The 23,528-nt window shown below is 45.7% G+C and overlaps 1 protein-coding gene across 1 annotated transcript in view; it reads left to right on the forward strand.

Annotated features, from left to right (window-relative positions):
- The window catches only part of CTXND1 (cortexin domain containing 1), a 35,474-nt gene extending 17,291 nt beyond the window's left edge, over positions 1-18,183 (forward strand). Inside the window, exons 2-3 of the mRNA XM_064722382.1 lie at positions 9,424-9,604; positions 14,559-18,183. Coding sequence (XP_064578452.1) covers positions 14,613-14,792 — 180 coding nt within the window. The 5' untranslated portion in view covers positions 9,424-9,604; positions 14,559-14,612 and the 3' untranslated portion in view covers positions 14,793-18,183. The remainder of the gene's footprint in view (positions 1-9,423; positions 9,605-14,558) is intronic.
- The last annotated feature ends 5,345 nt before the right edge of the window (positions 18,184-23,528 follow it).

Here is a 23,528-nt window from a genome sequence, read left to right on the forward strand (position 1 = left end):
TTTGGAAGATGCTGAGATGGTGCCTTCAGCCATATGAACCCAGCAATGCACAACCCCCCATCTTTCTCACTGTAAAGTCAGTAGTGAGTCAGTGCATGGAATAAAAAAGGCTGAGGAGGAGGAAGTCTAAAGTTTGTGTTTGTCACCAATGCCAAGTGTAGGCTGCCAGCCCATACCTCCCACTGACTGCATGGAGGTGTCTTGGCAGCACCAAATTTACTCACTGTCACACTGTCCTCAGCCCTGAACCCCCAGATGTGCTGCCCTTGATTTTCCTGCTCATGAGGGGCATTTACCACCATTGATATCATTTGTGTTTGCTTAGCCCCAAAGCACTGGGTTAAAGTGGAGCACTCGGAAGTTTCCAGCTGCCCACAGTCTGCCTGGTTGAAGTCGATGCAGTTTTTATGAGGCATTTTATTATTAAAAGAATTTCTCTAGAAATCAGCCCTCCCACTGCCTGTCCAACATTTACAAAACTAATTTAGTTCAAGGGTGCTCTCATTCATGTAAATAGAAGCCAGACATTTTTCTCTGCCAGGGGAAAGTCATTCAAAGAGAGGTACCCAGCCATGTGCAGGCCCTATTTTACCATGCCCATAAAGGGCTATTTTCTAGCTGAGTGCTGTATATCTCAGTGCTGTGGAAGAGTTTGCAGTTGCAGTGTTCCCTCAGCCCCATTATTTCCCCTGTGTCACTCCAGGGCTGCTGACCTTGGTGGCAGGACATGCCCCAGGCTGTGTGTCAGAGCATCCCCAGCCCCAAATACCTCACCCACCAGCCTGTACATGACTGCCCTCCCTGACGCTTGGCATATTCACAGAAACTGAATTTTACAGCACTCTCAGCTGCTTCCCATTGCTGCCCCTCAGAGCTGAGGGTGCAGCTGGGGGAGTCAGCGCATGGACAGAGGTGCTGGAGGAAATCTCCATTTCATTGTCTCCATTTGCAAAGTTCACTTTGCAGGGCAGACAGAGAGAAGGCAGAGCCCAGACTTACAGACTGGGGGCAATGTTGGAGGTTTCTGCTGGTGAAAGAGCTCCCTTGTATCTTTGCTTAACATCTTCTCAGCTAATAATAAGTTTCAGTAATTCAGAAAAATAGAAGCAATAAGATGTTATTTGCCTTCCTTTGTAAGGGTTGACTCCTTAACTCAGCTAGAATTGAGGTTTGTGCTTTGCTGTTACAGGTGGCTTGAACAATCCTGCCTTAAACAGACAACTTGAAACAAAACATGGTCCCTTGCCTTGTCCAGCCATAGACAGTCTCTGAGACTGTGTTAGCAGCCCCTACACAAACCCTGAGCATCTCACACACCTCAGGCTGTACCTACACAGAGGCTGCACCCAAAAGAGAACGTGCATTTTAGTATAGAGGGAACCACTTTTCCCCAGCCACAGCATCCAGATAATTCTTTGTGTTAATCTGCAGTGACGTGGGACAAGATCTGAGGGGTTTTTTTTTCAGTGAATCAGAAACAGAGCAGAACTGGGCAAAACCAGTTGTCCTTGTTTGCCTTCTATGCTGACCCATGATGGAGTTATAAATCTCCTTCTGCCACTTCACTCCCCCCTTCTCAATCAAACCCCTGCCTTGAGAGCCCTGACTGCTGCTGGCACATGAGCAGGAGCAGCTTCTGAGCACAGCCCTGATGGAACAGCACCAGCAGCCGAAAAGCAAGGGCTGCCTTTGAGCTCAGTGTCCTGCCCTTCCAGATGCTCCAGGCTCGGCTGCAGCACATTGAGCCTGTGGGAGATCTGGAGCCATTCCCTACGATGAGGCTCAGCACCAGAATCATCTAGAAGACCTTGCAGGGAAAACAGTCCAAGGAGAAACAAAGAATACTTAGTTAAAAAAAACCCCAAAACCAAAACTAAACAGTTTTGGATCTGAATTTGCACGTATATAAAAATTTGCTTTAGAAAAATCTAGTTCTGTATTGAGTCATCACTGCAGTCCTGTTAGCTCCTGTCTTAAGATAAATATTCACACAGAAGTACACCAAATGAGGTAGGGAAATGTAGTTAACCCTACTGGTGTCATTGTGTTGTGCTCCCTGCACAGTTTTAGGGATCATGGGCCGGATGCTCCGTGTGTGTCTGGTGAGAGGGTGCTCAGAGGTAATTGTCTCTTCCTCAGCACTCACAGATGTGGGATGGAGTTGCTGTGTGTTAGATGTATTCTTGCTTCTGGCCCAAAGTCACCTGCACTGCAAAGCAACTCTCCATTGCCTGCATTTGCAATTAATTTAACTTCCAAGAACATGGGCATAAAACAATCTTGTGACAATAAAGAAATAGCAGCCATGGACAGGCAGAGACCCACTGGGACACATCTCACCTTATTATTCATAGGACTGAGCTGTTTGAGTTTAGTTTCTTTTCATGCATGAAGAGCTTTTGAGGAATCTCATTATTGCACTGAATATAAATATATTCAGTAAATATGAAGAGACAGAGTTAAACTAGAAGCAAAGATCAGTGCCTGGTTTTAAAAGTATTAGAGCTGTATTACTTACAGATACAAATAGAGATTGAAGCTGAAATTGGATCAGATCTTAAATATCTTTTCTCTTAAAGGGGCTTTCCAGAGGCTGCCCAAAAGCATTGGTAACCCAAGAAATAAGAATATAGGAAACCTGTTATGGGGTAGACCAGAGGTCTGAAGAGAGGTGCTGTTTGGGGAATCTGTGTCACATTTGGCAGCACATCCTCCAGCACCCACAACTGCTCCTTTAGGAAGTCACAGGGAACACTCCTGATTAGTGGTTTTAAGGTTTGTTTCTGGGCCTGCTGTCTCTAATTCATCCAGTTAAAAAAGCCTGCTGGTGCTGTCTGCAACCCTCTGTGTAGCAAGTTTTGGGAAGTCACTACCTGCTGAATAAAGAAATCCTTTTTTCTATAACCAGCTGGTTGTCTACCAGTTCACTGAATGCCCCCAATTACCTGTTTTGAAAACTGGTGATTGATTTTTTTTTAAAGGGAGGAAACAATTTTCCCACTCTCCTGATCTGTGATTTTTGTATAGCTCAAACATGATTCCTCAGCCATCTTTCCCCCATCTTCTTCAGACACTTATAAAGGAACTGATCATCCCTTTGATCATTTTAGTTATCCTAAAGAGAACTCCCTTGGGGCAGGCATCCATTCTTCTGCCCACTTTCTCTGCTTTCAATCCACAGTGATCCCAGTCCACAAAACACAAAATAAAAAATTACAACAAGGGCTAAAGGAGCACTTAAGTTTGGGACATCTGGGCACATTGAGAAGTCAGTGTGATCCCTGCAAGGGAGAAAAGACTTTCCAAACTGCTGAGTCAGTCCAGGCAAGCCCTCCTAGCTCCCTGTACATTAAGTTCACTTGAAAATGTTCCTTGTGGCTAATGGTGCATTAATAAGGTGTTGGCTGTCTGGGGCTGCTGGGGGCTGTGCCAAAGCCAGTCCTTTATAAATTGAACATGTGCAAAGGTTCTGGCAGCCTGATTCCCAGTGACCCACTGACAAGCTACTGATCCAGCTGAAGATGTGGAGATGGGATGTAATTGCCCACAATCTTTTTAATCAAGGACTACACTGCCAGTAATCTGCAGCAGTGACAGAGGAAAAAACATCAGGCTGTAACACACGTCTGGAATCAAAGCGCTTTTCTGTACAGTCTTAATTAAAGAGTGTTTCTGACTACAAGTTTTATAGAAAAGTCAATGAGCTTCCAGCTGAGAAAGGACCCTTCTTGATGTGATGAAAATGCTGCACATATACTGAGAGAATGCACATGAGTACATGATCAGAAAAACCCATGGAGAAACACAGGTAGCACTCAGGCCATGGGTTATGCTTGGGAATATCTTCAATACAGGTTGGGATGAGAGGGAAGGAGGGAATGAAAAAGCACCAGTCACCCCCAAAACCCTGAGCACAAACAAAGCTATGGCCAAAGTCATCACTAGCATGGATCAGAACTGCTGCAGGGAAGCATGGGTATGGCATGAGTATGGGTACCCGAGGATTCAGCTAAAGGGGGTCCAGGGAAATGTCCCAGAAATGAGAATGACAACCAGGGTGATAATCATGGGGTGGCTTTTCACTGCTTGGACAGCCTTCAATGTCAGGCTGTGCTGGTGTTCACTAAATTGGTGCTCTGCCCACCTCCTGCCACCAAAGCCCAGTCAGAAACAGGCCCAGGGTTTCACCTGGGAGATCATTTTGACTGTTCCCTGTCTTTGATTCAACACAAATTTTATACCCATCCATCTGGCACTTCTAATAAATACATTCTGCAACCAAGAGATACTCAAAGTTTACAAGTTTAACTTGTCATCCCTCTAAAACCACATTGTAACATAACAATCTGTCACAGAGGCCAAGTTTAGCAGGATTTCATAGAATCACAGAATGGTTGGGGTTGGAAGGGACCTTTATAGATCATAAAGCTCCAAGCCCCCTGCAATGAGTTGGGAGATCTGGAATGAGATCAAGTTGTTCAGAGCCCTGTTCAACCTTACCTTGAATATTTCCAGAGATGGGGCGTCCACTACCCTGCAGTGTTTTACCACATTCCTTGTAAATATGTTCTTCCTTATATCAGATCTAAATAGAACCTGGTTTAGTTTAAAACCATTGCTCCTTACCCTAACACAACAGCCACTGATAAAAATTTTGCCCATTTGCACAGGCAGCTCCACCAGCCAGCCTTGATGCCAAAACCCAGCCTTGGACAGATCTGATTTACTGCAGCAGAAATTGCCCACATGTCCTGGGAAGGACAAGAGACAGAGACCATGAACAGCTGGGTTAAGATCCTGCCTGATCCTCACTCATCTCAGCAATGGGCCATTTATCCTTTCACCCAGCCTCCCTGGTGACATGCCAAATTTGGAGGCTGCTATATTTGTTACCTACCTACAGAGCTATAGACCTGAGCTCAATTATCCTTAAATTCTCATCAGGATCCTTCACTCCAGCCTGGGCTGTCATGGAAAATGTAATGCATGTCCTGACTCAAGGTTTTGGTTCATTTGTAATAAAAAATCATCTGGCCTCTCTCTGAAGGAAGATGCAATCCATCCCTGCTGGGAGACAGTAGAAAACACAGTTTATGTGGGTGCCAACTGGATCCTCCTCAGAAAAAATCTTTTGTGCAGTGTTCATGTGCAGAGCTGTGCAGAAAGGGAGGGGGATCTGAGAAGAGGAAGATTTTCTGTGCTGTTGAGCTGTTTGGCTGCTCACACTGGTTCCAGATGGTGCTGGAGGCACTCAGTGCCTCTGAAAACAGGCCAACTTTGACTCTCCCTGTTCTTATAGTAGCAGGAGAAAAACTGTCCCCTTGAGAAAAGGAAACAGGGAAAAACTAGTAATGATACTGCTGCTTCTCCTGTTGGCAAATTAGAGCTGGAATTAGATAACGTGCTGCAACAATTCTGGTTTTCCAGCTGGAGATGGAGAGAAGCTGCTGTGGGTGTCCCATGCAGCACAAGGCTCTGCTCCCTGGAACAGCCCTAACCCAAACTCATCTAGATCACCTGGGGCCCCCAAATTTTCATTTCAGATCTTCAGTTATTCTTTCCTCCTATTCCTCAAGTCTATGTAAGCAGGGCTGGTTTTGCCATTGTTTTCTGAGGGTTTCTCACCAGGTAAGGACCCAGCACCATTTCTGGGCTCTGGGGCTGCTCCTGGGGCTCCATTTCTGCCCAGGGCCCTGGCAAGGGAGGCTGGCAGTGTTAATCCCCATGTCCTGCTTTGCAGTCAGGTCCATATTTCTACTACAGCTCAGGCTGATTCATCCAGTCTTTAAGAGTCCTTTGCAATTTGTCACAGATGTATTTTATGAAAAATCCTCTCCTTAGGATTTTTTCTCCTGAGAAGCTGAGAGGCCCCAGAAATGAAATATAAACAATGGTTATCTGCTGCTGTGGAATGCAACAAGTGCAGCTTTGATTGGTCTCATGTGGTTGTTTTCAATTAATGGCCAATCACAGTCAGCTGGCTCAGACTCTCTGGTCAGCTACAAGATTTTATTATCATTCCATTCTTTTCTATTCTTTGCCAGCCCTCTGATGAAATCCTTTCTTCTATTCTTTTAGTATAGTTTTAATATATCATTTTCTTTTAATATAATGTATATTATAAAATAATAAATCAGCTTGAGAGAGCCTTTTGTTTTTGCAAAAAAAATTAAAAATAATAAAAAATCAGAGTAGCACAGAAAAATATGGGTCATTTTTCCTCCTTGTCAGCTTTACTGCAGTGAAAAATTTCTCCATAGCTTTGCTTACAATTCTCCTGGCTAACAGTCATTGTTTAATTTATAAAATAGCTGCCAGGACCAACAGGCATGTTTGTCTCCTCTCAGAGGATTTAAACAGCAGAGTTTAAAAAGCAGATACTCCATTAAAATGAGTTTATATCATATCTATTCAGACTTTACAGGACTTGGCTTGAAAGCCTAATCCATTTGCTTCTCTCAGACTCCTTTACATTTGCCTCTTGCCTTGATGAAAGGGGATGCACTGAGTGCATCACAGCAGTGATAAGGAAAGCAGCTTCAGCCCCCTTATCAAAACACACAGGGAATGAAGGATGGTCCTGCTCAGACAGATATTCCTTCTCAAGCTCATCTAGACTTCTCATATCCCAGGTATTGCTTTGCATTTTCTGGGCATTATATCCTAAAGGATGAATCAATGATCCCAACAGCCCCAGGGTGGAAGCCAGCACTGCAAGGATGGGCTGGACCACATTGTACAATCCCTGCAGCTTTCCCACCACAGCAAAAACACAAACTGGGGACCAAAGGTGTTGAGGAAGATGAAACAGGAAAGCCTTATAAATATGAATGTCTGGCAAAAGATGTTGAGAATATGGAAACCATAAGTGAGATTGAAATGAAAGCAAGCTTTGAGATACCTCAGTTTCTGAACAACAGGAAAACAATGGTGTGGTCACTGAAGGCAATCCCCTTTTGATGGAACAACACCCTCTGCTTGCAGACAGTTCCAAGGGTCAGAGCAGACCCTGCCAGCTTGGCAGAAGGGGCCCAAAGAGGAGTTTTTAGGGTTTAAAATATAACACAGTATGGTAATGTAGTGATTCTTATAGGCTGTATGGAAATGCTATAGGATTTGTATCTTGTACTAGATTGGTAAAGAGAAATCAGGCAAGAGTGGGGTAAAGGGGATAAGAGAGTGAGGTTCCTGTTACAATACCATAAATCTTCTTCTGTGCTGAATATTCTAATTCTCTATAACCAGTCTTTTTGCCTCTCTCTCCCTCTTTGGGGCCTGCTCTGAGCTGTGGCTGCAGCTGCCAGCAGGGCCCTGCACCCAGGCCCTTTGCAATAAACCCCAAATCCCAGCAGGGCCCTGCACCCAGGCCCTTTGCAATAAACCCCAAATTCCAGCAGGGTCCTGCACCCAGGCCCTTTGCAATAAACCCCAAATTCCACAACCTGGCTGCAGAGATCTCTGGTCTCTGTCCATCGCCACCATCCTACCCCCATCACTCCTACCCAAAGGAATGTCCCTGCAGCTGTCACAGCAGTCCCAGAGCTCCCTTCCCCAGGGATCAGTGCCAGGGAGGGGAGGCACAGTCCCTGGGCTGGGGTCTGAGGGAGCTCTGGATTTTCCTTCTCCTCCTGCTCCCCTGTGGATTGAAAAGCAACTGATACAAAGACAACATCATCACATCCTCCTGCATTGCCTGCCCTTGATAATGGCACTTGAGTCCTATTCACTTCTGACTCTTGTGTCCAGCCAACAACCCATAGAGAGTCCATCACTGATCCTACTCCTCTTTTTCACCTCTGAATGACCACTTCCAGCCTCTGAGAAAGACTCCCAGATGTTCTCACCTCAGCAAAGTTTAATCAAGGATTTCTCACAAAAGTTGAGCTTTGGGAGGCTGGAAATACTTTTTACCCAGGTCCCAGCTGTCCCTCAGTTCACTCATTAGTTCTGAACAGCAACTTCTTCCCAAGCATAGCCCTCTGTGTTTTAATCTTTTGTTAATGAGCAATTCCACATGCTCCTTGAAATGATTATTTGATTTAGGATGCCCTCAAATTATAAGCAGCCCACAGTTACTTTAAGTGTATGCTGCATCTTTTTCTCAATGAAGATTAATGTTATACTTGCCCTGGGGCTATGTGGGAAGGAAACATTTGTGCAACAGCAACTTTTAAAACTTTCCCCAGATTGATTTATGTGTTTATTCGTTTTCAACTTTTGGGCTCTTGCAAATGATGTCTTTAGTCTTCTGATGGAATACTGGCATCCAGTGATTTACAGCTGGCTAAAAGCAAGTGTGTAGAGAGAAGATTATTTGTGTCTTGACCCACACTGAGGGCTAGATTGAATAAAGGAGTTTGTATAAACTAAGCTAAGCATAAAGATTTAAAGTCATTATGTAAAGCAAGAAATAAAACAGTTCAACGACCAAAACAAAATACCAAACAGTGAGTTAAAAACAAAGATTAAACCTTCCTTCAGCTACACAGGAAAAATCTTACTTTTAGGAAGGCAGAGTTCCTGAAATGAAGTATTGATTTTCTGCTGAAAGAATTGTAAGTATAAAAGGACAATTAATTTTTGGACTAAGCTAACGGTCACATTATTGCTCTCTGGGTGAAGCAAGAAGCTCATCTGTCTGTATCTATCCACAGCATTTGACTCCTGTGCTCAGAGACAGTGAGTTTTTAATCAAACCTAGATTGTTAAGAATATTAGAGTATGATCAAGTGTCCAGGCTATGCCTGTAGAGATTTGAGCTTCAAATTGAAGGTGACTTTGTTTGACAAACACACACAGCACCCCTCTGGAGAAGCATCTCACCTTCCCTCCTGGCCACTCACCTCCAGTCCCTGCCTGAGCACCCCCTGTCCTGCTGAGTCCCCTCTCAAGGGTTTGGGGCTCATCTTTTGCCTTGTTCTTCTCAGCTTTCCCATCCTACACCTTGGAACTCCTGTCCACAACCATGTGCAAAAAGCCAAGTTTGTGACCCAGCAAGCTTTGCTGCCTGAAGCTATTTTGTGTGCCAGAAAAAAGAATATTATCCCAAACCAGACAGACTGACAGACTAAGTAATTAATAGTTTTTAAGTCTTCCTGTATCAGTTCAGATAAATCAAGCAGTTTTCTTTAAACAAGCCATCCAAGCCCTAAATAAATATGCAGACTCCTGAGCAGGATCAATTCAAACCTGGCTGATCTTTCACTGTGATTTAAAAATAAGATTTTCTGCTTGTTTAAGGACAAATATGGAGATGACCTCAGGCTTGCACATTGCTTTTCCTCTCACAAACGTTCTTGCAGGGAATGTGTGACAGTGAATCCACTCTGGGCACGAGTGGCTCTGGAGCTGTTCCCAAGCTCTGACCGAGTCTGTCCCGCCCCATCCCGTGAGGAGCAATTGTCAATTATTCTTTTTTTGCAGAGCACCCCGGTGAGAGCAGCTTCTGCTTCCAGGTCTGGCTGGAGGCGAAGCCGAGCAGAGCCCGGACGCCGCTCAAGCGCCACCGACCGAGGAAACTTTTGAAATATGACTGCAGGGAGGATTTCATCTGCACAATGCTGCTCTGCTGGGATGTGACAGGCTTCCTGCCCAGGTCTGGAAGGTATGGATCTGCTTCATACATGAAATTTGCTTCATACATGAAATCATTTCTCTTCCCTCCCTTTGCCTCTGCTGTTTTGGGAAAGGAGTATAGAAAGAAAAAAACCAAACCCTCCCCAGAGAAACAACAAACCGGAACCAGACACGGTTTTATAACAACTCCTAAGGGTTGAGATGAGTTGAAACATGATTAACCAGCTCTCTGCAATGTATGTGGTTCATTACTAGTTTATATTTAAAGTGACAGTGCCATGAATGTCAGCTCAGGAAAAAAACCCCCAAAAACATGTATTTTAAAGTATCTTGCATAGGTAGGACTGATTGCAAAACTCAGGCACACTGATGAGCACAAATGTTACAGAGAGCCTGTGACAGAGCTGGAACACTAAGGAGGGTGCCAGCACCCTGCATTAGGTCATAAAAATTAAATATAATCTCTCTTCTGTGGCAATCCCTCATGAAAAGGACACTGGGAAACAAAACAACCAGCAAAGACCAAATGCTCAGCATGGAGTCCTCAGTGAGGTAAAGGGCTCCTGATCCCTGACCCAGCTCCAGGGACTGAACAGGAACACAGAAATAAGCCGAGGAGCAGGGCACCAAACCTCGAGGATGCCAACCCCTCTGAAGGGACACAGCTGCTGCCTGCTGCTGGGCACAGAGCCACTCTTGGTGCTGAATTCCTCACCCAGCACAGCTCCATCCCTGGCTGGGCCTGCCTGGGGCACACACCAGCTCCCAGAGAGGTCACAGGGGGAGAGACTGCACTGAAACACCCAGGGGTTTGCAGGAAGACACATTCAGGATGGCTAAATTGCCAAATTGGAACCAGGGATTGTTTCTTTGTTTAGACCTAATCACATTTTCAACAAATCTGAAGAATATTAAAAAACCACAATTCTACAGCTTATTGCTGTCAAGCTGGGGAAAAAATGTAATTTTCTACAATTCAGCTATTCAGAGAAAATTTGATCAATCAAGTGTGAAACTTTATAATTGTTTCTGCTGACTTTTCCTCTCCCAACACACAATGTGTCAACATCAACCCTGCTAGCAAACAAGAGCAAAACATCCAGCCAAGCAGTCTGTAGCTGGAGAGAGAGCTAATTTCAACAGCACTGATGGATTTCACACACCAGACCGAGAAAAACCAACTGCAAAACCCCTCAGCTCACCTGCACAGCGCATCCCAGGGCTGGGATGGAGGGCAGGGGGTGCAGGCAGAGCATCCAGCATGGAATTCGTTTGTTTCCTCCTGGGATTCACTTCCACAGCCTCTCCAGAGCTGGATGTGCTGCTGGGCACCAGGGGAGTGAGGAAGGGCAGTGCAGGCCCTGGCCAAGGAAATGGGAATTAAACAGGATCAGTTGTGCAGCTCTTACAGGGATGGAGAAGCACAAGGAGCTGGCAGACAGCAGGACACAGCAAGCCCATGGGATTTTTGGGAGCTGGACTTCCCCAAGAGGAAATAGTCCTGGTGAACACTTTTTTTTTTTTTTTTTTTTTTTTAATTTGGGGACTATTTGGCATTTCTTGCATTTGTGAATACATCTACTTTTGCATTTGTGGACTGTCTCTTGCCTGATGTAGAACAGCAGTGAGTTCCAGCCACAATAAATTAATCTCCCAGGCACAACCCCATTCCAGCACCAGCTCTGCTCAGCACCAAGGGCTCTTGCCCTGCCAGGCCTGCAGGAACAGCATGGAACAGCACCAAAGCCTGCTGGCACCAACCTCCCATGGCTCACAAACAGCACCAAAGCCTGCTGGCACCAACCTCCCACAGCTCACATGAACCCCTTGATGGGCCAGACCTGCAGAGGGGGCTCCACTCTGACATAGGCAGGTGAGCAGCCAGGCTGAGAGTGAGGACAGCCAAAGCCAGATCCAAGAAACACATTGCCCATCAGCAGTAACTGCATGCAGAATAGTGCTCAGCATCAAAACATTACTGAGTTTGTGGGGGAACCAAAGGGAGAGACCAAAAACATGATTTATACACCTCAGAATTCAGCTTTCTTGGAAAAAAATATTTCTAGTCCCACCGAAAATGTCTACTTTTGTCAAAACAGATCAATATAAACCTGGAATCATTAGGTTGAAGCTGTCACTGTAATTTACTGTGCAAACTACAGCTCAGGTGCCACAGCCTTTCACTCTGCTCTCTGGGTAAAGCCTGCTAAAGCCTGGCTATCCTTCCCAAATGTGCTTGTCCCTTCCAGCAGAAGAGAAACATCCTCCAGGCAGAGGGATGCATCACTTAAACCAGACTTCTATGAGATTGAGCAATGCCATTTTGAAGAGAAAAATCTCCAAGGGAATAGATCTCTACTTGAAACCTCTGATCATTTTCTGACTAAATTATTCATCTTTCCAAAGGGAAAATGCAGTTTTCCCTCCAAGATCAGGACTGATGGATATTACCAGGTAGTTCTGCTATTCTGCAGGAGGTAAATTAAGGTGAAATAATCCCACATGGTACAATAGAATGTCAGAAGGGGGAAAAAAATTAAAAACTACAGCCATCCTTGTTGGAATTTCACAAGAGCACTGCAGGAAAAGACTGGGATACATTTGCAGTTTTGATAACATTTTTTTTCTTTTGTATTCATAAAGTATTCATATTTAATACTCAGCTTTGCTGACAAACCTTTTTCTCATCAAATGAAGTTATAAACTGCAATGTAAGATCTCTTGGCTGGGGAAATAGAGTGGTAGCAGAGTCTGTGGGGAATATTAGACCCCTGACCAGCAAGGTGAGCATTACAAGCCTGACCTCAGTCCTCAGAGATTTCTTCATGAGCTCCTAAGGATGTGGCTGGTAAATACATGAGCTCATGAGATGTTTGCTTGGTTTCATTCACTTTGTGTCATCAGCTTCTTTCATTTCCCTGGTTGTCACAGTAATTTCTGTGCTTTCAGGAAATTAAAAAAAATCTGACATCCTTGTGCTTAAAATAGACTCAAGAGCCCAGCTGATTTGTATTTGCCTTGTGGGATCTAGGAGGTTGTGAGGCTGGAAAACCACCTGAAAAGGAGCTAATTATGAGATGGAAGAAACTGTGAGCTTGAAAAATAAAGGTCTTCAGCTGACCCTGAGGAAGATTGGCAGGGCTCAGGAGATAAGGAGTGCCTGGGACACCCAGGGCAGCTGCAGGAGCAGAGCTGCAGCCAGATGTGAGGCACCACTGCACAGCACGATGCTGCAGGAGCAGCTCACTGCAAACACAACCAGGCAAACCTGGCTGTGGAATAAAAGCTGGGATTTCCTCACTGTGGTAATGGAGTAACAGAAAGCAGCTGGGCTGTTTGATACCCCAAATCCTCTCAATATCTTCTTGTTCCCATCTCTCCTCTCCAGTTAAAGCAAGGATTGCTCTCAATCAATGATGATTGCATGTGATGTGAATGATTTTGTTGTTTTGTTTGCTGAAGAGGCATTCCACATTCCTGATCCTCTACACTGTAATCCCCAGCACTTCTCCCTCCCACCTTGGCCAAACATGGATGTCAGGAGAAAGTTTCCCCATCCCTGGGCAGTGACTCAATTCTGTGTAAGGTCAGCTCCTCTCCTTCAGCACAACTGTGCAAAGCAGTTTGTGTTATCAGCTGGTGAGCTGTCCAGAATCAAACTTTCAGAGGGATTCCATCACTGCTGAAGTCATTTTAGTTTTGGATTCAGGTGAGGAGGCCAGAGAGACCTTCAGCTATGCAGACATCTGCAGTGAATAAGATAATTCTTGTTCTAATCACATAATCACCTGTACCTCTCTGGTTGATAAAACATCCACTTAAAAATTATATTGCTCCTAAAAAAAATCTTCTACTGCCTGGAGAACCTTGAGTAGCAGAGATTAAAAGATTATGGAAAATAAGTATGCATAATTTTCACTTTGCTTTGTGCCAGTGAGAGACAGAGAATGTTTGGACAGAGAGGAAAATTGGAATAGAAACAGTCTGCTCTGCCATTTGTCTGATCTTTCACACTAGCAGAGGAATGGAAATGTTTTTATGATTAGGAAATGCTGAGACAAGAACAGTGTCTGTGCCTCTTTTAGGAGATGATATTTCAAGCAAATAGGGCTCATTCACTATTGCCTCTCTTTTCTTTGTTAACATCTCTTTTTAGTGTCTAATATTTCAGCAAGAAGCATTTGTGGGCCAAATTAAGGTGGAGATGAGGTTTCTTCTTCTCACAGCTCTCATTCAGCTGAGCTACATCATTTCCACTGGGTTTAATTCCCTGCAAGAATTTAGTAGACCTGTAAAAAGTACCTGTGTCTGGTACTGTCAGAACCCAGGACATTGCTCTGACTGCCCTGGAGGACTCAGGACCCTGGCAGGGGCACAGAGACCTTGGCACGGAGTCAAAAACACCTTTGCCTTTAATTTTAACTCATAGAAACAATTACCAGCTTTGTGTGAGGAGTTACAAGCCACAAGAGTTTGAATAGAATGATGGTGAATTTATCACAGGGTGAAAAATAGAATTTTGGAGTTTTTAGAATGGGGGTTCAAGAGGCAAGATGGAGGAATCTGGGCATGTCCTGTCCTTCTCTTTCTTCTTCTTAGCCTCCATCTTCTGCTGTGATGGCGGCACTTTTAGATTGGTTTAGAGTAGAGACAGACTGTCTAACATAGGTGATAGGTATTGGAAAATTATTGTAAATAAAGTACATGTAGATTTTAGTATAAAAAGATAGCACCACCCCAAGGCCATGAACCAATGCTGCGGGCAGACCTCAGCAGATCAGAGAAAGAATGTTAGAGATAAAAAATAATAAACAAGCTTGAGAACCAGAGCCAAGGAATTCTGTCCTCTTCTTCAGTCTCAGGGCTGGGAAAAAGAGACTTTCAACATCTCGGCGTCACCTCGACACCAGAGACCCCATCATGGCACAGCCCCTGATTTTCCCCAGCAGTCCCTCATGCCTGACACCCTGTTTGTTTTGCAGGAGCTCGATGATGTTAGGAGCAAACTCCAGCTGGGCTGAGGAGCGGCCCCAGCCATGGAGGTGCCCACCCCAGAGCCCGTGTACGTCGACGTGGACAAGGGGCTGACGCTGGCCTGCTTCGTGTTCCTCTGCCTCTTCCTGATTGTCATGATCATCCGCTGTGCCAAAGTCATCATGGACCCCTACAGCGCCATCCCCACGTCCACGTGGGAGGAGCAGCACCTCGATGACTGACGGGGCTCCCAGGCAGAGCCAGGGGTGCCCTGCTCCTTGTGCCCCCCACAGCCATCCCCAGATGTGCAGGGCAAAGGCGATGTCTCCAAGAGCACACCGTGTAAAGTTATTTGTGCTCAGCAGGTCGAGGTATCAGCAAGCCATTCTGGCAGCGGAGTTTACTACTATGCAGCAACTCTTATTTTACAGTTGTCTCTTATTTTACATTTTAACTCAAGTAGCACAAGATTCTCCAGATTTTCCTGATGTAACTCTTGGTCTAGCACAGTTTGTCCCAACCCCAATATCACCCACAAACCCAGGGTAATGCCATGAAAAAGCAACCCATCAATGCCATGAAAAAGCAACAAGAGTATTCTTCTTCTTCCAGTCTTTCCTGGAAACTGATTGCTTCAAATATTGATTGCTTCCTCAGTCACTATGGGTGCATTTTAGGAAAGGCCCAGGTTTCATACACCAGAGCATCACTGAATAGAAGTGCTGGAGTACCTCTGGCTAAGTAGAATTTTACAAGCAGGTTTTTTCTTGTCTCTGATCCTGCACTTGCTCTCCCCACCCCACTGCAGCCATAATTCCAATGACCAGGATACTGAGGCACTCAGATTTGGGGGTCCTGGGCTGCTGTAGACCCCACAGTACCACCTTGCTCTGTCCTAGTCATGCAAAAACAGCCATTTCCTCTGTCATGGGCCCTTGGATTAGTCAGGCCACTGATTTTGGGCTTGGTAGGCACCAAAAATCCCTGGAGCAGAGCCTGGACACTGCTGGTGTGAACTACATAAAACCTGCTGTGGTTTTCAAAGAGTGATTCCACATGCAATTTCACCCTTCTTTTGCTCCAGGTGTACTTCAGTGGGATGAGACAGGACTAGAATGACAAGGACAATAAGCAGAGAGACTTTTCTCCCAGCTTTGTCATTCAGACTCCTCAGCATAACATTTACAGGCACACACAATAATAAGCATTCTACCTCGGAGAAATTCAGCTTCTTCAAAGGAAGATTTTTTTTTCCCCACAAATTTGTAAGGTACATTTCCTTCTCTCAACTCATTAAGACAGCCATTATGCAAGAAAGTAGAACATGGGAGCTCTGGAAATTTATTTTTTACCTTTGAAGAGTGAGACTGCAGCATTCCAAAGTTCTCAATTCCTCAAATTCTAAGGTTTGATCATGCTTGCCTTTTCTTTTGTTACTAAGTGTTCAACTTATGGGATTGAAAGGAAGCAATTCAGAGCAGGTCCTGCAAGCACCATGAGCAAAAAAGCCTTGAAAGCACAAAACTCCAAGAAAGGCATTTCTTCATTTCCCCTCCTCACCATCCCACCTGACCCCCAGGTTTGTGCCATGGGACCCCTCACAGTGGGTGGGAAAGGTGGAAGCAAAGGCTGTGGCAAGAAAATTGGGACACAGACTTTGTAAGGCACTGCTCTAGCTCTGACAGATTTGTTTGATAATCACACAAATCAACTTTTATGTGCCTCAGTCTACTCATCAGTGAAATGGGTGTAACAATTTCATCTTGTCACACTTCATTTTGTCCGTCTAACAATACCAGAAAGCACCTGGAGAGCCTTAGATAGAGACACAGAAATGAGGTTCTTACTCACAGCTCCTCCTGCTAAAGCCAACAGGGAAGGTCTGGGTCTTGTTACCCAGGCAGAGCACTTGTCCAGACCCCCATTTGCACTCTCATTGCAGAATTTTGGGCCAAGCCAAATGGCACCTGGCTTTTTTACACAGCCCACTGGTTTCTGAGGATGTAAGGTGCTCAACACTGCAAATCCAGAGATCCCAAAACAGCAGGCTATCAGGCATATGGAGACCTCTGCATGGATCTTTTGAACCACACAATTTCTGCTGATCTCCGTTGTAGGAGATCCCTTTCCTGAGGCAGGGAATGCAAAGATTAGCTTTCCTCCTGGTGTCCTCTACAAGAGACCTCCACTGCTTCCACCACCCACTGCAGATTGCTCCTCAGGCTGCTGTTTAGCCTCAGCTTCTGCTAGCCAGGTAATCATCAGTAACTGAGCACTTTTTCGGGCTTGAAAGTTTAATGTTCATCGTACTTGGAGCAAACCCACAGTTCTCTCTCTTACTTATAGGCAAGTCTATCTGTGCCATAGGAATGGATGTCTCAGCTCAAAGAACAACTTCTGTTCCCTGGGCTAAAGTTTGGAAACTGTTTTTGTCATTAAATCTTGTATCCCTCTAGTGGGCCTATTTACAAAATAAGCAAAATAACAAAATTACGTCCAGGCTAGGGACACTTTCAGTGTGCAGGTCACCTGGCTGAGCTCACAGCTGGTGCAGAGCAAGGACAGAGCTTGTCCTCACATCTCTCCGTGCCAATATTCCCCTTGGGGTTGATCTGCATGCAGGACTCTGGCACTGGCACATGTCACTGACAAGCCCCAGTTCAGCTAAGGACTTATTCAGGTGCTCAAGTTTAATCCTCTGAGCAGGCTGCCCACCTACAGAGCCAGGGTCAGTGCTGTGGCATGTTCCTGGCCAGGGACAGGAGCACACAGGCCTTGGAGGAGCAAAGCCTGCCTGAGAATGGAGGGTTACAAATGCTGAGGAAGCAAATTGACAAATTTGCTTTGCAGGGATGGTTGCCACTTTTTTCTCTCTTTGTCCAGCTGAACAAACCATTTAATGGATTCTCCTGAAAATCCTAATGAAAAGACCCCTCTGGGTAGCTTTGTTTTCTAATAAAAAGGTACTTGTCCTCCTGGCATAGCCTGTCCAGTCCATCCTTCTGTTGACAGAAAATGTCCTTATAAAAATCTGGATATTCACATACATGACTACATAAAAGTCAACGAGATTGCTTTTATAGAGAAAATGGAAACCTATTGATCTCTTCACTCTTGTGACCAGTGACAGGACTCGAGCCTGTCTGAGTTCAAGGAGCCTTTGGACAACCCTCTGAGGCACATGGTGGCATTCCTGGGATGTCCTGTGCCAGGCCAGGAGTTGGACTCCATGATCCTGATGGATCCCAGCTCAGCACATTGTAGGATTCATTCTAATTTCTGCCTTTCTCCACTGGTTACAATTACACAGCCTCACCCCTCTTTAACCAAAAGCAATACTGAACATCATGCCTAAGCCAGACATTTCCAGCTCCTTCCCCTGGAGCCAGGGCTCTCCCAGCCCAGGAGTGTCCCTGCAGCTCTGGCTGGAGCCAGGGAAGGGCTCTGCCAGCAGGAGCTGCACCACTGGGCTTGGCAGGAATTCCAGCTGCATGCAACAAGTGCCTCTGCTAGTTTTGGTTCTTTTTTAATCATCGTGCCATACTACCAGCAACTGCACTCAGAGGATGCAAGTCAAACTTGTTGCAAGTGTATTTATCTAACATAATAAACAGCTTCAACATGGAAAACCTCCTTGCTGTCTCTGTTGTGGTTTTCTTACTGTTGCCAGGACATCTTTAAAAATACTCACAACACAACATGAGGTACAAGAAGGGCACACATTCCTGACAGCCCTCCTTGGAGAGCGAGAGCAGAGATCAACTCCCTGCACCACCATAGATTTTTGGAGCTGAGGGCAGAGCTGATGGAGCCCCAGGTGCTCCTGTGGCTCTGCAGAAGCTCAGCCTTTCCAGCCATTCCAGCCCTTCCAGAGGGGCTATTCCAGATTACTCCCTTGGCCAGGAAGAGCACTCAGCTGAACTTCAGCTCAGTGGGGGACTGCAGCATCTGCATTTCAGCAATTCATTATCAGTAACAAATTGCATACCAGAGGAAATAGGGCCACTGAGACTGGAATCCCTCCTGCCAGCAACTGAAAATGAGGAGCATGGAGCATCTGTGGGGGTCTCTTTGAAGGAGCTCCAGAGTATGGGATATGCAGGGTAAAAATCACCCAGGGAACTCCTCCTCTTGAAAAAGATGAGGAGATGAATTGCTAATTCTTTCATCTTGCAAAAAAAGCTCTGTTGCCTGAAAGCTGGGTGCTTTATAGATCTGCCTGTCCCTGCAGCAAGTCCTCTGGCAGCAGGATCTCTGTGCCTGGAGCCCAGTTTGCCACAAAGACTAAAACGAACTGATAAATCATTTCTTCTCCCCTGGTCAGAAGCAGGGGCTGGAGCCTTTACTCTGTTTTCTGTACAGCTGCCCTGGCTAAGGTAAGAGCAGACCTGAAGTGGGGCCAGCAGCAGCTGAATTTGGGCAGACACCCTGGAAACGTTTTTCTGGAAGGAGCAGGGAGTGATGGCAAGGCAGAGACGCACATGATGCTGCTTCAGCCTGGTGTTCCCAGCCTGCTCTGGGTCATTTCAGTCTCAGCAGGCAGCTTCAGACTGCCTCAGCTCAGAAGCAGCACAGGACTCAGATGGGAAATGCTGTACTCCAGCCATCTCCTTAATATTTTTAAATTTTTTAAAATATTATTTTCATTAAAAATGGTCAATACCTTGCTAGCCCGGAGGAAAACTCTGCTCACACTCACATCTTTAAAGCAATAAAGAATTATGAAAATGCTGGTTGCATTTGTTCTCAGGTCATCATATATAATTAAATTCACAACAGTGTTAAGAAACACTGAATTAGAGAATTCTTAGTTACAAAGCTGCATGTTTCATACTGGAACCTAGCCAGGCAGCCCACACAGGGAAATCAGAAATCAAAAATGTTTTAAAATTGCATTAAGTGCGCCAAAGCCATAAGGAGTGCGAAGTTTTTCAAAACTTATTTTATATTTAAGATTGATTGGATTTCTCCAGCAGCTCCTGCCTTGCCTCTGCAGATCAAAGGAAGGACCTGGCAGGGGTGAGCAGGCAGCAGAGCTGGGCACACTCCAGCCCTGCAGCAGATCCCAGAGCCCCCAAAATGGGGTCCCAGGGCACGACAGCTCCAGGGTACCCTGTGCTCTGCAGGGCACTGGAGATGCTGCAGGGGCAGAGCCCTGAGCATCCCTGGATCCTGCACACTGAGGAGTGGGACAGAAACCCTCCCAGGCAGCCCCTCAGCCCCTCAGGGTTCAAAACCAAGGTGCTGATCCCCAGGCTGAGCCAAGGATGCCCAGCTGCCACCAGGGACCTCTGCTCCTGCAGCATTTCCCTTGGATATTCACTAACTGTGTTAACAACAGCCCTGTGATGGTGTTCACAGGGGTTTTTGGATGAGGGAAGAGATGAGGATCTGACTCCATGTTTCAGAAGGTTTGATTTATTATTTTATGATATATATTACATTAAAACTATACTAAAAGAACAGAAGAAAGGATTTAATCAGAAGGCTAGCTAAGAATAGAACAGGAAAGAATGATAACAAAGGTTTGTGGCTCAGCTCTCTGTCTGAGCCAGCTCACTGTGATTGGCCATTAATTGCAAACATCCAATAGGGGCCAATCACAGATGCACCTGTTGCATTCCAGAGCAGCAGATAATCAATGTTTACATTTTGTTCTTGAGGTCTCTCAGCTTCTCAGGAGGAAAAAATCCTAAGGAAAGGATTTTCCATAAAAGATGCCTGTAACACCAGCCCTGCCTCAGCTGCTTATGGAGCAAAGAGTATTGTAAAACCAGAAAGCACAGGCAAAAAACAGAAAGCACAGTTCTATGGTTAAAACTCCATGGAAAACCAAGCACTTGTGCAACACAGAAAGAGTTGAGGTGAAGAAGTTCTTGGGGATGAGGGAAGATGAGAAGGAGGAACAGCTCACAGCAGATTTGTATGGAGCAGCATGGTGCCAGCACCTCAGCATGTCCCTCACGTACTTCCAAAGCCTTCAATCAATTTTAAAATCCCAGAAATGATCTCCTTCTTTCTCACTAAGCAGCAGCTATGTGGGCATTCTGAGCAGAAGCAGCAATCAAACCTGAGCAATGTTCTCCTGCCTCAGTGCTTTACACCAAAAGCTGCGTGAGCATCACCCACCAGCCCTGTCCCTCTTCACAAAGTCACCACCTTGACCCTGAACAGCTACTGAGAGAGTGTTTTACTTTGAGTTATCGCTGCCTGGGTAATGGAAGAATTATGAATATTGCTGACCCAAAGGCTTACATCAAAACTATTTTTTTTTCCCAAGATATCGCATCCATTTCTAATTAGAATCTCGGCAGAAAACTACTTCAGGTGAAGCGTGCCTGCATTTCACAGCAAAAAATCATTGGTTCCTTTAAATTCTGAAATACATTTTAAGGGTTTATTCCATACCTTTTTTTTTTTTTGTGACACTTAATTATACCAACAGCACTATTATAAATTACACCCAGCTTTTTCATTACACACCAACCAGACGACGCTTTGATCTGTAAGAAAATGCATCTCCAAGTACTAAACAGTGGCTGCCTTTAGTTTTGCTACCAGCAAAATAACAAAAGCAGGTGGAATAGTCTCAGGCAGCATGATTTATTGCCTCTGTGCCCACCCTGTGATAAATCAGCACAGCCCAGAAGCAGCTCCTGTGCCCCTCCAAGAGCTCCCATCCATCCACCAGCCCAGCACTACTCACCCCTGGATCTCTGGCACCAGCATGGGCTGCTCCTCTGAACTGCTGAGTGGGATACACCAGGCAGGAGAAGGATGCTCCAGGCTAGCTCAGGAGCTGTGCTTTCCATTTAGACTCACATTTCCATTTCCTCTGGTCATCAGCGAGTCTCTGTCTCCCCACACAAGCTTGGGTGACCCTGAATGAGGCCTCTCAGGTGGCCGACACAGCAGAAAGGTTTTGTTTTTTTCCTCCAGGCTTCTGAAGATCCAAGAAGGATTTTCTTGCTCCACACACAGGTTAGAAACCCACAAACCTGGTGCTGTGACAAGGCAGTGAAAAAGGAGCTCTGAGTCTGTTTGTGGGTTTTTTCCACTTATGTTTGAAGCCAGATTATAAGCAAACTAAGAAAAGTACATCTAAATCAGATGAAAATTAGTTATCTCTAGAAGCAGAGACAGCCATGCTCAACCCTAACTGAAACAGAATCTTCCAGAAGTGCATGGGAAGCTCTTTGTAGAGGCAACCAACCCAAGTGAAACTGGCACTTCAAAAATAAACTTTTTCCAAGCAGTCAGCCTGTTAGGCTGAAATACTTTCTCATTCCTGATCCTTTCACCAGTGCTCAACTTCCCCCAAAGCAAGAGGAAAGCTCCATGACCTCCATTTTTAATGACCAGGGTGAAAACTGACCCCAGCTGCCTCAGGGGATTGGAGCAAGCAGGAGGTGCCCACATCACCTGTGTGTGTCCCAAAATTTGGGTCAGAGGCTGCTTTCCCCCAGGCAGTGGGTGCTGCTGGCTCCAGGCCAAAGCAGATTGCAGCACAGTGTGCCCTTCACTGTGCCTCACCCAGGGCACCCTGGCAGGGATGGGAACCAGCAGTGCTGTGGCTCCAGGCTCACTGCACTGGCCATGGACCTCCCTTCTCCACAGTGCCCACCCAAAAAGAGCCCTGTCACAGACATCTTTTATGGAAAATCCTTTCCTTAGGATTTTTCCTCCTGAGAAACTGAGAGGCCTCAGGAACAAAATGTAAGCAATGGTTATCTGCTGCTGTGGAATGCAACAGGTAGATCTTTGATTAACCCATGTTGGTTGTTTCTAATTAATGGCCAATTACAATCAGCTGGCTTGGACAGAGAGTCCAAGCCATAACCTTTGTTATCATTCTTTCCTGTTCTATTCTTAGCCAGCCTTCTGATGAAATCCTTTCTTCTATTCTTTTAGTATAGTTTTAATATAATATATATCATAAGATAACAAATCAAACCTTCTGAAACATGGAGTCAGATCCTCGTCTCTTCCCTCATCCTCAGTCCCCTGTGAACACTGTCACAGAGCCCACTGCCTTCTTCTGGGGATGGGTAGAAAGTGGTCTTGGGCACACAGAAGAGTTTTTCTCCTTTTCTGTCATCCCCTGGCATTTTGGCCCCCATCCATGCAGCAGGCAGCAGATGACTCTGAGCTCTGTCCTGGGATTTTGGACTTTGTCCAGCTCACCTCTGAATCCTGCTGTGCCCGAGGTCCTTTCCAGAAATTACCCAACTTCTGGGAATCTGGTGCTTCTCCAGGTGTCCCCAGGTTAGAGGAGCTCAGCTCAGTCACCTTGGGGCCACAGGGGCCCTTCTCTCCTCCCACCCATCCCCAGCGTGGTTCTTGGCCCATGGATGCACAGAGGGGCCACAAAGCCACCTCCTCCCTCAGGGCTGGGCATGAGCCAGCTTGGAAGGATCTGTGGCTGGGTGCCTCCATCCTGGCTGGGTCTGGGGGCTCAGCACCACTGACCTGCCTGAGCAGAAGGTAACAACCCCAATTCCCACTGGCTGGCAGGAATTGCAGCATCCAGTAGGCTCTTGGGAAGAGGAATTCATTGGGTGTGTGCAGGACTCACCTTTACCTTGCTCAAAGTTCAGGAAGAGCCCTATGGATTTGCATTTCCCTAAGCATTCCTGCACCCAGAAAGCCTTGAGACCACAGTTCTTGGCTGTGCAGTGTCTTGCATCAAGGTCACAGCTGCTGGCCAATGACACATTGCCCCAATATCAGCTCTCTCTCAGACATTTCCCTTCCAGGACATCAGATATACCAAGGTCCATTGTGGATGTTGGTTCTGCAGAGAAATCTCTCTCCAGGATAAATGCTTTGTGTGTCCTCCTGCTGCTGCCAGGAGCAAAGCCAGAGGAACAGGATGGGTTGTTTCTAAATCCAACAGGGAAGGTGTCAACTCACAATTGTCCTCTGAGGTCAAAAGATAGCACAAAGCATCTATAAATTGATGATCCAGTCAGAGTACA

The sequence above is a fragment of the Zonotrichia leucophrys genome, chromosome 10, assembly GCF_028769735.1.
Source record: "Zonotrichia leucophrys gambelii isolate GWCS_2022_RI chromosome 10, RI_Zleu_2.0, whole genome shotgun sequence".
Classification (NCBI taxonomy): Eukaryota; Metazoa; Chordata; class Aves; order Passeriformes; family Passerellidae; genus Zonotrichia; species Zonotrichia leucophrys.